This window comes from Chiloscyllium plagiosum, unplaced genomic scaffold (assembly GCF_037043375.1).
Source record: "Chiloscyllium plagiosum isolate Xiang-an unplaced genomic scaffold, Cpla_swu_hap1 HiC_scaffold_8, whole genome shotgun sequence".
Lineage (NCBI taxonomy): Eukaryota > Metazoa > Chordata > Chondrichthyes > Orectolobiformes > Hemiscylliidae > Chiloscyllium > Chiloscyllium plagiosum.
The window spans coordinates 97,179,406-97,195,426 of record NW_028270146.1 but is presented as its reverse complement, the minus strand read 5'-3'; the positions used below and the strand labels follow the sequence as shown (position 1 = coordinate 97,195,426).

The 16,021-nt window shown below is 39.6% G+C and overlaps 1 protein-coding gene across 2 annotated transcripts in view; it reads left to right on the top strand.

Moving 5' to 3' along the window:
- The window catches only part of LOC122553844 (regulator of microtubule dynamics protein 3-like), a 265,040-nt gene that overhangs the window by 181,212 nt on the left and 67,807 nt on the right, over positions 1 to 16,021 (top strand). For both annotated transcript variants that reach the window (XM_087990143.1, XM_043698252.2), the window contains exon 7: positions 11,315 to 11,390. In XM_087990143.1, coding sequence (XP_087846269.1) covers positions 11,315 to 11,390 — 76 coding nt within the window. The remainder of the gene's footprint in view (positions 1 to 11,314; positions 11,391 to 16,021) is intronic.

The following is a 16,021-nucleotide window of genomic DNA, read 5'->3' as shown; positions in this document are numbered from 1 at the left end:
CTTTCGTCATGTTTTGTAGTTTACTTTTGTTTTAGAGAGAAAAGTCCCAGCCTGTTCAGATTTTTCTGCTTAATATCTTCTCAGTTCTAGTATCACCATTGCATCTTCTTGTTGTCGGGGCGCGGTGTTGAACGGGGTTGGGAGGCGGGGACTGTGTAGGGGGAAGGTGTTGGACGGTTGGGGGTGGGGGCGGTGTTGGACGGTTGGGGGGAGGGGGAGATGTTGGACAGGGTTGGGGGTGCAGGGGCTCACGCGTGGTGTGCTGCTGCTAGTCTCCTGAACGGGGAGCAGACTTTAAAAATTCCGAGCCCCAGAGGAAAGGCATTTAATCGATTCACCAAATAATCAATTATCCAAACGAAATAGTGCCCGCCCATCTCGTTTGGATAATCGAGGTTCCTCTGTAGCTAGGTATCCTTTTGTGGTCGCAAAAGAGAGTCCAGGATGGTGCGTTGCCTCCTGGTGCTAGGGTCCTGGATGTCTCAGAGTGCTAGGTCATTGTGGAGAGAGAGGGCAAACATCCAGTGGTCATGGTACACATTGGTACTAACGACATTGGTTAAGAAAAAGGATGAGGTCCTAAAAGCAAAATATAAAGGACTAAAAAGGACCTCAAAGGTGCTTATCTGAGGATTGCTATCAATACCACAAGCTAGTCAGAGTGGAAACAGCAGGATATAAAGGGTGAACACGTGGCTGAAAAGATGGTGTGAAGGGGAGCCTTTCAGATTAATGGGCCATTGTGACTGGTTCTGGGGGAGGTGGGACCTGTACAAATTGGGCGCGTTAACACCTAGGCAGGACCAGGAGTACTTGGTAGAATGGTTGGAGAGGATTTAAACTAGCCCAGCAGTGTAATGGAAACCAGAGTATAGGGCAGTAGGTGCAGAAATTGAGGGAGAGATAGAAACCAAGGCAAACATGACTAAGAACAAGAACGGTGAGGTAAACGCTGCTGAAAAGAGCAAGGGAGATGGTCTTAAATGCTTGTATTTCAACAAAAGAAGTATATTAGGCAAGGCAGATGAACTTACAGCTTTGGTTAGTACTTAGAGCTGTAACATTATTGCAAATATGGAGACTTGGCTGAAAGAGGGACAGGACTGGCAGCTGGATGTCCCAGGACTTAGATGAGGGGATGTAAAAAGGGTGGCAGACTTGCATGACTGGTAAAGAGGTATCTCAAAGCTGTACTGAGGGATGATATGTCAGAGAACTCATACATCAATCAATATGGGTACAACTCAAGAATAGGAATGTTGAAATCACAATGCTGGCGGTTTACTAGAGGTCTCCCAACAACCAGCAGGAGATAGAGGAGAGAATATGTAGACAGATCATGGAAAGATGTAAAAACAGCAGGATTGTTGTGGTGGGTGATTTTAGCTTTCCTTATATTGACTGGGACTCACTTCAGGAGAAAGTGAGGTCTGCAGATGCTGGAGATCAGAGATGGAAATGTGTTGCTGGAAAAGCGCAGCAGGTCAGGCAGCATCTAGGGAACAGGAGAATCGACGTTTCGGGCATTAGCCCTTCTTCAGGAATGCTGACTTCTGGGACTCACTTCATACTAGGGGTTTGGATGGGGCAGAATTTGTAAGGACCATTCAGGAAGGTTTCTTGACACAGCATGTAAACAGTCCAACCAGGGAAGGGCTTATACTTGACCTAGTTTTGGGAAATGAGCCCAGCTGATGAGTGAAGTTTCATTGGGGAATCATTTTTGGAGTAGTGACCATAACACAGTGAGTTTTAAGATACTCATGGATCGGGATAACAACAGTCGTTGGGTGAAGGCATTAAACTGGGGGAAGGCAAACTACAACAATGTTAGGCACCGGAGAATGCTGAATTGAGGCAGATGTTTGAGGGTAAATTTGGATATATTGGAATATTTCAAGCGGCATTTAATAAGAGTACAGGAGCGTCACATTCTTGCGAGAATGAAGGATAGGTGTGGTAAGTTAGGTGAACCTTGGATGACCAGGGATGATATAACCTTGATCAAAAAGAAAAAGGAAGTATACATGAGGTCTAAGAGGATGGGAACTGATGAGGCCCTTGAAATATATAAGGAAGGAGGAAAGAACTTAAACAAGGATCTAGAAGAGCTAAAAGTGGTCATGAAAATTCATTAGCAAACAGGATTAAGAAGAATCCTAAGGCTTTTTATACATATAAAAAGCAATAGGGTAGCCAGGAAAAGGGTTGGCCCACTCAAGGACAAAGGAGGTAATATATGTGTGGATCCAGAAGAGGTAGCTGAGGTCCTAAACGAATACTTTCACCAAACAGAATGGGTGGAGGATGATCTCGGAAGAGAGTGTGGAATTTCTAAGCCAGGTTGCTATTAAAAAGAAAGAGTCTTCTGCATCTTTAAAAGTGTTATGGTAGATAAGTCCCCGGGTCTTGATGGGATCTATCCCAGAGTATTGAGAGAGGCAAGAAAACAAGTTCCTGGAGCATTAACAGACAGCTTTGTATCCTCTTTGGCCACGGGTGAGGTCTCAGAGGACTGGAGAGGGTGCCAATGCTGTCCCTTGTTTAAGAAGAGTAACAGGGATAATCCAGGAAATTACAGGCCCATGAGCCTCACGGCAGTGGTAGGGAAATTATTGCAAAAGATTCTCTGTGGCAAGATCTACAAGCATTTCAAGTAAATGGATTTATTAGTGAGAGACAACATGGTTTTGTGTGAGGGTGGTCGTGCCTCACTAACCTGATCAAGTTTTTTGATGAGGTGAGGAAGATGATTGATGAGAGAAAAATGCTTGATGTTGTCTACATGGACTTCAGTAAAGCCTTTAACAAGATGCCTTATGGCAGACTGGTATAACAGGTGAAGTCACATGGTATCAGGGGGTAAGCTGGCAAGATTAATATAGCTTTTAGATGAATGGCTTAATCATAGTTACAGAGGGTAGCAGTTGAAGGATGCTTTTCAGAATGGAGGATTGTAACTAGTGGTGTTCTACAGTGATTAGTGCTGGGACCTCTGCTGTTCGTGGTCGACATAAATTATTTGGAGGAAAATGTGATTGATCTAATTAGTAAGTTTGCGGATAATACAAAGATTGGTGGAGTTATGGAGAGTGAAGAGGATTGTCAGAGGACACAGGAAGACATAGATCAGTGGGAGGCATGGGCAGAAAAATGGCGAATAGAACTTAATCTCGACAAATGTGAGGTGATGCATTTTGGAAGGTCAAGTACAGGTGGAAATTATACAGTAATGGGAAAACCCTTGGCAGTATTGATGTGCAAAAGGGTCTGGGGGTGCAGGTCCACAGATCACTGAAGGTGGCAGTGCAGGTAAATAAGGCAATAGCAAAGGCATATGGCATGCTTGCCTTCATTGGAAGGGGCATTGAGTATAAAGATAGGCAAGTTATGCTGCAGCTTTATAGAACTTCAGGCACACTTGGAATATTGCGTACAGTTCTGGTTGCCACACTACCAGGAGGATGTGGAAGCTTTGGACAGGATACAGAAAAGGTTTACCAGATGTTGCCTGGTATGAGGGATTTTAGCTGTGAAGCAAGGTTGGATAGACTGGGTTTGTTTTCACTGGAACGCAGAAGGTTGAGGGGCGACCTGATAGAAGTTTATAAGATTGTGAATGGCATGGATAGAGTGGAAAGTATAAGGCTTTTTCCCAGGGTGGAGGGGTCAATTCTAGAGGACAGAAATTCAATGTATGGGAGAGGATGTTTAAAAGAGATGTGCGAGGCAAGTCTTCCACACAGAGTAGTGAGTGTCTGGAATGTCTGCCCGAGGAGGTGGTGAAAGCAGACACAGTAGCAGCATTCAAGAAGCTACTGGATGAATACATGAATAAGAAGGGAATAGAGAGATACAGATCCTGTAAGTGAAGGCAGTTTTACTATGAAAGGACAAAATGTGTCGGTGCAGATCTGGAAGGCCAAAAGACCTGTTCCAGTGCTGTTTTGTTCTTTGTTCTTTGTTTGGGTGTCAGTTTAAGACTGAGATGAGGAATTTCTTCTCACAAAGGGTTGAGAGTCTTTAGAGTTTCTTACCACAGAGAACTCTGAGCCAGAATCCTTGTATACATTTAAAGCTGAGATACATACATTTCTGATCATTTGGGGAAATCAAGGGTTATGGGGAAATTGCAGGAAAATGGATGATCCTGCGGAATGGCAGAGCAGACTCGAGGGGTCAAATGTCTTATGACTTTTTGGTCTTTAGGCTTTTCTATTTTAAGAAGGTGGGATACGTCCATTCGGAATGCTGAAAGTTGGAAGGAAAACCAATGAAACTTATTGGAATGAATCTGAAAAGGAAATACAAAAGGAAAAGGCCACAAATCAAATGGTAGCTTTAATTACATCTAAGAGACCAGAGATGAGCAGTGCTGTGAGTGCAGAAGACATATGTAGAGAGACTTAAAGTGTTTTTGGCTGAAGAGATGATAACCTCTTTTTTCTTCAGAGAAGCATCCAAGCCCATAACTATAGAAAGGGATACAGGAGCTACTCAAATGTATGCTGGAGAAGGATTGAGTTTTCCCTTCAAAGAGTTCATTGAAAGCCAACGTGTTAGTAAATGGGATAGATAGACAGTATATCCCAATTCATGCTGTCCAAGTCAAGTTGTTAGAAAGCCCCAACATATGATTAAACCTGTATCTTTGATACTGGTTCTAAAGAATCATTCATTGGAGTGTAATAGATTATGTAGGACTATTACTGAAAACGGAAACAGGTTTATCCGTATACCCTTACATTTATGGATATGACAACCTAATTGCCAGTTGTCATTTCTAGGGTAGTGGCAGAAAATGTTTTTTTTTACTTTTTATGGACTACCAACTAATATACGATCTAATCACAGTTCTGACTTTATGTCTCAAGTTTTCCACGAGATCATTAGCTGTTTGGTTATAAATAATTTTCATCAACTGCCTATCATTCACAAACACAAGAGCTTTGGAGAGATGCCATTAGACTGTTAAGATCATGACTAAGACAAGCTGTCATGAATATCCATAGGTCTGGGACAAGGATTAGATGTATTACTATTTGCTATTAGAAATTCCCCAAGTGAATCTACTGGGTTTAGTCATTCAAGTTGATTTATGGTCCTGAGATAACAGGTTCATCAAAATTGATTTAGAAGAAATTCTTGAATCAAAAAGACAGATTCTCCAAGTTGGATTAAGTTTGTATTGTTTTTAGAAATACTTTCAGGAGCATATAGGGCAACGTAAGAGCATCTGGAATTTTCAGAAACAAAAATTGAATAATGGGCATATAAACAATTAACATCTAGAATGTTTCATGTGGAAGATAAAGTGTTGATACTGTTGCTTTTGCAAGGTAGCCCTCTGAAAGAAAAATTGAATTGACCATACAAGTAGTTAAGAGAGTTAGTAAAATGACTTACCTGATACATTCTCCTGCTCGTAGGAAAAAGAATCAGTTATGTTTATATTGTTTTTAGAAAGACTCTCAGGAACATATAATGTGGTCACGTAACAATGTGAAAAGGTATCATTGGGACAAGGATAAGAAGGAACAGGTGTGTCGGGTAAGAGTAGTGGAAGATGACTGGGAAAATAAGAATGAGGCAAAAGGAGTGGCAGACAGTTCTCAAATCAAATTTCCTTCAGTTCCACTAACTGACTCTGAAATATTGGGATAGTTAGGTACTAAGGTCTCATACTTAGAGAAATGACAATGGAAAAATGCTAAGGAAATTTGAGTTTATATAGAGATACACCTGGATGTACTACATTAGCTCGGCATGCTTGATCAGAGGAGAATCAGGGCTGATAAACAGCAATGTTGTTTGTTGATACCATAAAAACAAGCTCAGGTGGAAACAGAAATTGAGTACATGCCGGAAAAACCAACTGATTTAACTTAGTCGAACCAGCTGGAGTTCACCAGTAGTGTTTATTCCTAAACTGATGGATCAACTAGACTCTGTGTAAATTTTAAGAAGATAAATGTGGTCACAAAGACAGAACTTGTGTTCAATTCCACTGGATTGAAAAAATTTTAAAAGCATTTTGATTTTCCCTATTTTTCATCAATGATAATCAAGTCCTAATAAGCATAATCTATTAATATGTGTCCAAGTTCTACATGGATCAGAACTAGATTTACAATGGAAGAGCTCCTGTAGTTGTGTGAGGTAGATTTGAAGCTAAGAAGGGAAGTTTGGCTTCAGTTTACATCAAACAGTAACTGAGCTGTCTGAAGGAGAAATAGCCTTACAGCAGGCTTGATTCATTGCCACAGACTCAAAGAAGCAATTATTACTAGATAAGTTTGCTATACTGCAACAACCGTGGGCGGCACGGTGGCACAGTGGTTCGCAGCGGCAGAGACCCGGGTTCAATTCCCGCCTCAGGCGACTGACTGTGTGGAGTTTGCACGTTCTCCCCCTGTCTGCGTGGGTTTCCTCCGGGTGCTCCGGTTTCCTCCCACAGTCCAAAGATGTGCAGGTCAGGTGAATTGGCCATGCTAAATTGCCCGTAGTGTTAGGTAAGAGGTAAATGTAGGGGTATGGGTGGGTTGCGCTTCGGCGGGGCGGTGTGGACTTGTTGGGCCGAAGGGCCTGTTTCCATGCTGTAAGTAATCTAATCAAACCTTGACTGGATAATAATGTAAAACAACCCCTCCATGATTGGCCAACAATGGTTCCCATTTATATTGCATCAGAACATAGGGAAACACTTAAGATTCTTCGTAAAGTCATAATGAACCAGTATTAGAACTCATCTCACCCAGGAGTTTGCGTGTTTGCTGTGGAAAGCAACGAACATTTTAGTCCATCAGATTGCTACCTCTATTTATCTTGTTCCTAATCATTGTCCAGTGGCTCTGGCTGAAAAATGTACTTTCTGTATTGGGGATCAATAGATTTAGGCTTGCCATTAATTAAAATGCCAGTATGCTATTTGACTTGTTGATAAAGAATGCCCTTTTAGATCGATCTAGCAATAAATGCAGAGTTGTATTCCACTATGTGCTGGTGTCTCTGGCACAGATAATTTAAAAAATAAAGTTTTAAAATTTCAAAATTTAGAGTAAATTCAATTGACATATTTACAAACTGAATTTTGCAACATGGTTCTGAACAAGAGTAGAATATTAAATAGTCAGTTAAAAATATTTAAAGAGTAAAGGACAATCAAAACATTTGAGCATTTTTACATCTGGGTTAACTGTTGGTCCTTAGAATAGTACATCTGCAAACACAAAGAAATTGGACATGATGGGTTAAATATAATTTCTGGGAACACCAGGAAAAGCATACCAAATCAGTTGAATCTGTTTTCAACAGAAAATTCTGTCATGCCAGCTCTGTAGATGGACTTTGGAATTCAAAATAAAGAATCTTATAGTTACAAAATCCTATATACCCAAGATTTGAATTTGAAATGAGTTCAGTTATGTGGAAAGCAGTTATGTGTTGTGTTTATTTCTCATGAAGAGAACATAAGAGTCACTTTATGCTTCAGTGAACTGTGACTAGCCTGGTATATTTGTTCTGGGAATTTCAGTTCCTCCAATAGAACTCTTATACTCGGACAATAATTTGAAAATACACATGTTGGTGATTTCTTTTTATGATATCCAGTATTATTTTGGTTGTTCAATTTCAAAGCCCACCACAGCAGTGATTGAAACTTAAATTCAATAAATAAAATCTGTAATTGAATGCTAGCCTCAGTAATGATGACCGTGAGCATATGACTATACAAATTAGAATTAGAATCGAATAGAAAATAGGGCAGTTTGAACCAGCTGTGCCATTCAATAAAATCTGATGATTTCACATTCCTGCCTGCACCTGATAACGTTTCATGTCCTTGCTTATCAAGAATTTATCTACGTTTTCCTTAAAAATATTCCAAGAACCTGATTCTGAATTTAAGGAAGCGAGTTCCAAAGACTCATGACCCTCTTTGAGAAAAGATGTCTCCTCAAATTTGTTTTAGATATCTCTTTGTTTTATTGTTCATAATAATTCCAAAAAATAAAAACCCAGAGTAGGGTGTGGAGCAAGAATGCTAATCTTTTCAGTTAAATGCTTGAAGAATTATCACTAGAAAATTATAATTTAATTTTCTCCAAGATTGATGGCTTTGCTTGAAATCTTGCCTGTAAAATAGTGCCCAAAAATTATTCTGCCAATATATGCATTATGGTTTTAAGTTATAAAGAGTCTTGTGGAGTTGCAACTGTTTCCATCATTGTGTTTATCATTGACCCTACTATTATCTGTGACATGAGGTAACAGTTGGAAACTGAAAGCAAATTTCAGCTGTCTCGTCACCCTTAAGCCATAATTTTAAATTCGCCTCATATCTACTATTGAAATAACTGTGAAGTCATGAAAATTAAACTTCATTTGATTTCGAGTGATGAAATCAAAACCTCTTTCTTAATCTGTCATAATTACAATCTTTGCATGAAGGTGCTTTCTGTAATGAGTTGTGAACTGTATCTAGTAATTTTGTTTTTTTCTTTAAAGTTTCAGTGTACTTTTTTTCTTTAAAGCTCCATGTTTCAGTTTATCAGAACCACCAAAAAGTCTTTACCAAATGCTTGTTCATGTTGGCAGCTGGACTCCTAGCTGTAAGAAATTTGTATTCTTAACATGGTGGTTGATGAGCTGTTCAAAGTTCCCTTCTCAAATCTGTAAAATGTACTTTTTCAGCCAACTTAGGGTGGTTTGAATTTTGAGAAACCACATATGTTCTCAGCAATTTTTCTTTCTGGATTTATTTTTGTTTCTTTTCTGGAGGCATGTTTTCACACTGCCAAGTGCATTGCCTGCCTGCTCCTTTCAGGACATTTGTCATCATGGTTATTGTTCCATTGGGGAAAAGTCTGGAAAATCAGCTTGATCTCTCAAACTTTGGAAAGCTTAATGGTTTCAGTTCATGCACAATAGTTTAGTATTTTATTCACTTTGCGATGCATCATGGATGTGAATTTAAACTGATTTTGTAAAAGATAAGTAGAAGATTAAACCAGACTATACCTTCTCAAAATGTACTTTTTTTTGTGAGTATGCTGAAATCTAGCTAGAAGGGGAAGAAGGCAGCTTATGTTAGGATGTGACATGAAAGCACCGTTAGGACAGTTGAGAGTTACAAGTTAGCCAGGAAAGACCTAAAGCGAGAGCTAAGAAGAGCCAGGAGCAGACATGAGAAGTCATTGGCAGAAAGGATCAAGGAAGACCCTAAAGCTTTCTAGAGATATATTAGGAATAAAAGAATGACTAGAATAAGGTTCTGACCAATCAAGAGCAGTAGTGGAAAGTTGTGCATGGAGTCCAAGGAGGTAGGAGAAGTGCTAAATGAATTTTCTTTGTTGGTATTCACACTGGAAAAACACAACGTTGTCAAGGAGAATACTGAGATACAGGCTACTAGACTAGATGGCATTGAGGTTCACAAGGAGGAGATGGTAGCAATTCTGAAAAGTGCGAAAACAGATAAATCTCCTGAGCCGAATGGGATTTATCTTCGGATTCTGTGGGAAGCCAAGAAGAAGATTTTAGAGTCTTTGGCTTTGATCTTTATGTCATCATTGTCTACAAGAATAGTGCCAGAAAACTGGAGAAGGATAGGAAATGTTGTCCCCCGTTCAAGAACGGGAGTAGAGACAACCCTGGTAATTATAGACTTGTGAGCCTTACTTCGGTTGTGGGTGAAGTGTTGGAAAAGGTTATAAGTGTTTGGATTTATAATGATCTAAAGAGGAATAGGTTGATTAGGGATAATCAACACAGTTTTGTGAGGGGAACGTTGTGCCTCACAAACTGTATTGAGTTCTTTGAGAAGGTGACCAAACAGGTCGATGAGGGTAAAGCAGTTGATGTGGTGTATGTGGATTTCAGTATGGTTTTTGATGAGGTTCCACATGGTAGGCTACTGCACAAAATATCGAGGCATGGGATTATGAGTGATTTAGCAGTTTAGATCAGAAACTGGCTAGCTGAAAGAAGACATAGGGTGGTGGTTGATAGGAAATGTTCATCCTGGTGTTCAGTTACTAGTGGTGTACTGCAAGGATGTGCTTTGGGCCCACTGCTGTTCGTCATTTTTATAAATGACCTGAATGAGAGCGTAGAAGAATGGGTTAGTAAATTTGCAAATGACACTAAGATAAGTAGATTTGTAGATAATGCCGAAGGATGCTGCAGGTTTTAGAGGGGCTTAGATAAGCTGCAAAGCTGGGCTGAGAGGTGGCAAATGGAGTTTAATGTAGAAAAATATGAGGTGATTCACATTGGCAGGAGCAATAGGAATACAGAGTACTGGGATAATGGTAGGATTCTTGGTAGTGTAGATGAGCAAAGAGATCTTGGTGTCCATATACATAGATCCCTGAAAGTTGCCACCCAGATTGATAGGGTTGTTAAGAAGGCATATGGTGTATTGGCTTTTATTGGTAGAGGGACTGAGTTTCGGATCCATGAGGTCATGTTGCAGCTGTTCAAAACTCTGGTGTGGCCACACTTGAAATATTTCGAACAGTTCTGGTCACCACACTATAGGAAGTATGTGGAAGCTTTGGAGAGGGTTCAGAGGAGATTTACTTGGATGTTGCCTGGTGTGAAGGGAAGGACTTATGAGAAACCTGAGACTGTTTTCATTAGAGAGAAGAAAGTTGAAAGATGACTTAATTGAAACATACAAGATTATCAGAGGGTTAGATAGGGTGGACAGTGAGAACTTTTTTTCCTTGGATGGTGATGGCTAGCACGAGGGGATATAGCTTTAAATTGAGGGGTGATAGGTATAGGACAGATATCAGGCGTAGTTTCCTTACTCAGAAAGTAGTAGGGAGGTGGAACGCCCTGGCTTCAACAGTAATAGACTTGCCAACTTTAACGGAATTTAAATGGTCATTGGATTAACATATATGTGAAAATGATATAGTATGGGATAGATGAGTTTCAGATTGGTTCCACAGTTCAGCACAACATCGAGGGCCGAAGGGCCTGTACTGCGCTGTTATGTTCTATGTACTCAGTGATAAATTATTGAAACAGTCTGCTGGGAAAGGTGGAACACACATGACTAAGATTAGTACACTTGGATATTGGAGAAGTGAGCTTTCATGCACCAAGTGGCTTTGTCTTGTTCTGAATGTAATGCTCGCAGCCAGATTCTTAATTAACTGTGAAAAGGGTCACAGAATCTGGATTTTCTCTGATGGTTACTGAGCAGCCGCTGAATGTGCACATTCGACAACTAAACCAACTGAAGTAAAGCCATATTATGTTTTGTTTTCAGTGCATGTAACATCATACCTTTCTATTTCAGGTATGCTATCCTATGTGGCAAACAGGCTGACGATGAGACCGTCCAGAATCGTATCAAAGCTGGATATTGTTTCAAGGTAGGCCAAGTTCAGAGAGCTGAATATGGACAAGTTAGACTTGCCAAGACATATTATGAAAAATTAATTTCTGCCTGCAACAAAATACTTCAGTTACATGCAGGCAGCAGACAAAACTCACATGTTGCTGCTGTGTTTGGTGCTATCCAAGACTATTCAAGCAACAAGCTAGGTAAGGATTCCTTCACTGTATGCCAGAAACCTGACTTTAAAACATTGCAGAGATGTGGTCAAGCAATAAAAGCCACATATTTCTATGCCAAGAAAAGTGCCTCAGAAGTTTATAGGACCTATGCCAAACCATCCAATTTATGCCAGGAGCTATTGCAGCTGTACTTGAGCATTGTAACTTAGTCCAGAAAGATAGCATTGAATATCGGTAATGAATCCTAACATGCAATTTCTACCGTTGGACAGACTCATACTCTTGTGGTGCTGTCAGTTGCTTGCTGGACTCAATTGCAGAATTTACTATTATTTAATCAGCCAAGATTATGCATTTAGAAATCTCCATATCTGTGCTCTCAAAGGCTGTTGAAACCAGTTTCAAGGGGCACGTCACTTGCGAACAGCTACCCTACACAGTACTTTTGTTTTTTTATGGACATAAAGATGCAATCTGGTGATACCACCTATATTGTGCACCCAAAGATGTATTGTACAGCATCCATTGTTCAGTACTTTACAGTCATTGACCTTTTTAAGTCAAATGGTGTCACCAGTAACACTAGTACTTATTGCCTATCACTAATTGGCCTTGAGGTGACAGTGAGCCACCTTCTTGAACCACTGCAGTCAATGCAGTGAAGGTGCTCTAACAGTGTTTTTGGTAGAGAATTCCAGGATTTTGACTCAACCATGAAGAAAAACTTATGATATGTGTTCAAATCAGAATGGGGTGTGACTTCAAGGAAAATTTGGAATGAGGGCAGAGATATCTGGGGTGGACTGGGAAAGGAGTATAGCAGCATAGACTTAATGAGGAATGATGGGAGACATCTAAAAAAAATTCACAGCTCACAGCAAAGAAGTATCCGAGTGAAAAAGAAGGATTCTAGGAAGGAGATAAGGCAGCCATAGTTAACCAGGGATGTTGAGGCTAACATCCCATTGGAAGAAAAATATACAATGTGGCAAAGATTATGGTTAGTTAGTGGATTGGGAAAGTTTCAAAAAACCAACAAAAGACACCCAAACAATAATAAAGAGGAACAAGATAAGCTTTCAAGGCAGACAAGAAATCTTCTTTAAATATACTGAAGAGAGAAGCTAAATTGAATATCGGACCCTTAGAGAATGACAATAGGAGTTGAATAAATACTTTGCATCAGTCTTCACAGTAGAAGACACTAATAACATTCCAAAATTACTAAATAAACAAGGGACAAAAAGGGAAGAATAAATAAATACAATAACTCGTAAGGCTAAAGATGGGTAAGTCCTTAGATACTGAAAACTCTGGAAATGTCTCAGAGGATTGGAAAACTGCCACTGTAAAACCTTTATTTAAAAATGGAAGAAGACAGTAAATCAGATAACTATGGGCCAGTTAGCTTAACATCTATTGTAGGGAAAATGGTGGAGTCTATTATGAAGGATGTAATAGTAGAGTTTTAGAAGTACCTGATATGATCAAGCAGATAATCATGGCTTCATGATGAGGAAATCATGCCTGCCAAATTTACTGCAAATCTTTGAATTTACTTGAAGAGATAACAAGTAGTATAGATAAAAGGGAAGCAATAGATGTAATACATTAGAATGTTCAAAAGGTATTTAATAAGGTACCAAACATTAGACTACTTCATAAGAGCCCATTGTGTTGGAGGTGGAATATTAATGTGTAGAGGAGATTGGATAAATAATAGAAGATAAAGTTGTGATAAGGGGGGCATTTTCAGGATGGCATTTCTTCTCTCAGTGGGTAGTGAATCTATGTAATTCTTTGCTGCAGAGGACTGTTGAGACTGGGTCATTAAGAATATTCAAAACTGAGATAGATTTTTAATCATTAAGGATATCAAGGGTTGTGGTGATAAGGTAGGAAAGTGGAGTTGACTGTGTTCTCTGCTAATTCAAACAGTGCTTTCTAGATGGGGGCCATTCACTACATACAAGAGGTTTTCCTCATTTTATCTTTGGCTGTTTTGCTAGTCATTTTAAGTGTTCCTGACAATTTCTCTCGGTAGACTCTTGTTCAAGATGCTAATTGCCTAGAAATTGTATTGTGATGTAAGATAAATCTTTTATATGTTTAAATGAAGTCCACAATATGAAGGTTTCACAGTTGCACGACTGAAGCAAATCAGAGATCCACTGTGCTAGGTTTGTAAGCATTGTTGTGGCTGCTCAGTTATCTTCAAACTTTACCTAAGACCAAAATGATCTAAAATAATTACATTTAGTAAATCAAAAATGGCTGAACTTCTCAGGAAGCTCCGGATAAGTGGATGTTAGTGATGAGAGACCTGTGGATTTAACGGTATCGCACTATTTTCCTTTACCTAGCTCATACAGGACATCTAGTGGCACACACCTCAAATTACAATATTTGGCACTGACAAGACCCAAATCACTGAGTCTTGATCAGTGTGGCAGTCCCAGCAGCAGATCCAAATGTGTGTGCTGCTTCAACTCTCTTACTATTTCTCTTCAATCACAATTCAATTTGAAATGCCAGTGATGTGTGCAGGAGACATGTAATTCCATGTCAGAGGAAACTTTTGGACAATGAAATCCACAGTCAGCTGACAATACAGCAGTTCCAGGTGAGCTATAAAAGTCCTAGTCAAGCAAGGAAGCTGTATAACTTTTCAACTTCATTGGCATTAACATAACACTTATTGAGAGCACAAAGGTCGAATGGATTTTTTTTTCTCCAAATTTAAATTTCACTTGCAAATTTACACCTTATAGAGCATCCTAATCTACTGAGGTAAAACAAAATCGTCATTCAAATCACATTGGTTTCACCTTATTCATCTTTGTGACAAGCTTACTCAGAGAGCTAAATATGCTGGTAGTCCTCATGGTTGGCAAATATTGATTGTTACAAATAGTGATGGTTACAAGGGAGTTAGGAACATCTCCTGTACTATGGAAGAACTAATGCAGTGTTTCTTTTGTTCACTCTTGATTGAAAGTTCATGTGTTTCTCTTTTCATTATGTGTGACATGACTAAACTTGGAGGTTCAGCTAGCCCTCCCTCCCTTTGCATTTTAAGGCATATTCTCTGAGAGAAATCTCAGTGGGGATGATTGAAGTGTGATGGGTGAACTCAAAGCTCAGTAAAGACTCAGCCAGCCTAACATTGATACACATTTGGACAATATTATCCCCATCTTTTAGCCTTCTTATTTTCTTATTTTGGATGTTCCTCGGCACCCCACCATAGGAAGCCATGTCTTTCTTACCTTACTCTTCCATGTCCCTGCCACCACTGTTTTAACCTCTCTTGTATGCCCTTACAACCTTGTATTCAATTGAACCCTCAGATTTCAAACCCTATTCCTTCACCCCTAACCCACCCTTGCTTGCACCAGGCTTCAATGTGACACTAGGAAAGTGGATGACATCAGACACAACTGTGAAAAAGTTCTTGACACACCACCTTTAAATGAACTTGAAGATAGATTGTCTTTCTAAAAGGTTTATGCTAAAGAATATTCATGGCATGCAAATGTATTACAAACACAAAGCTGTCACTTAGTTAGAGATAAAACAACTGCAGATGCTGGAATCCAAAGTAGACAAACAGGAGGCTGGAAGAACACAGCAAGCCAGGCAGCATCAGGAGATAGAGAAGTCAATGTTTTGGTATAACCCTTCTTCAGGACTGGGGGTGGAAGTGAGGGGAGCAGGTGATTATACACCAGAAGCACACTGCTGATTTAATCTCTATACCTGAATGCACTGTCACTTTTCTTTTTGGCAATTACCATACTTCTGTGCTGTCTGGGTGCTACTTATGCCACTGGAAGCATTTTTCAAATTTTATTTGATCAATCCCCCTCACAGTTTTAACACTTCTATTGAATTACCCCTGAACCTTTTCTGATAGAGAATCTTCCTGCTAGGAAAAACAATTCCAGTTTCTCTAATCTGTCCACATATCTGTTGTTACAGGCTTATTAATTTGTCAAAAGTTGCACACTGGATGTGCACTGTTAACTTCACATTGGAATATGTAGTATTGCAATATCATAGCATTAACTGCGCAAACCCTATGTATCCATTTGGTGCATTGATAGGGGTTCAGTACAATTAAGTTAATCAAGCTTAGAGATTTTGGTACAGGATCAAAATGCTATAGATGATGGAAATCTGAAACAAAAACAGATAATGCTGAAAAATCTCTGCAGGTCTGCCAGCATCTGTGGAGAGAGAAACCAATTAACATTTCAGGTCAGTAACCTTTTGACAGGACTGGACAAAGTAAAAACATAATAGGGTTTAAGCAGCTGAAATAATCATGGAATCATAGAATAGAATTCTAGAATCCTTACAGTGTGGAAGCAGGCCATTCAGGCCATCAAATGCATACCGATCCTCCAAAAACCATCTCATCCAAACCCACACATCCTCCCTATCCCTGAAACCCTATATTTCCTGTGGCTAATCCACCTAGCCT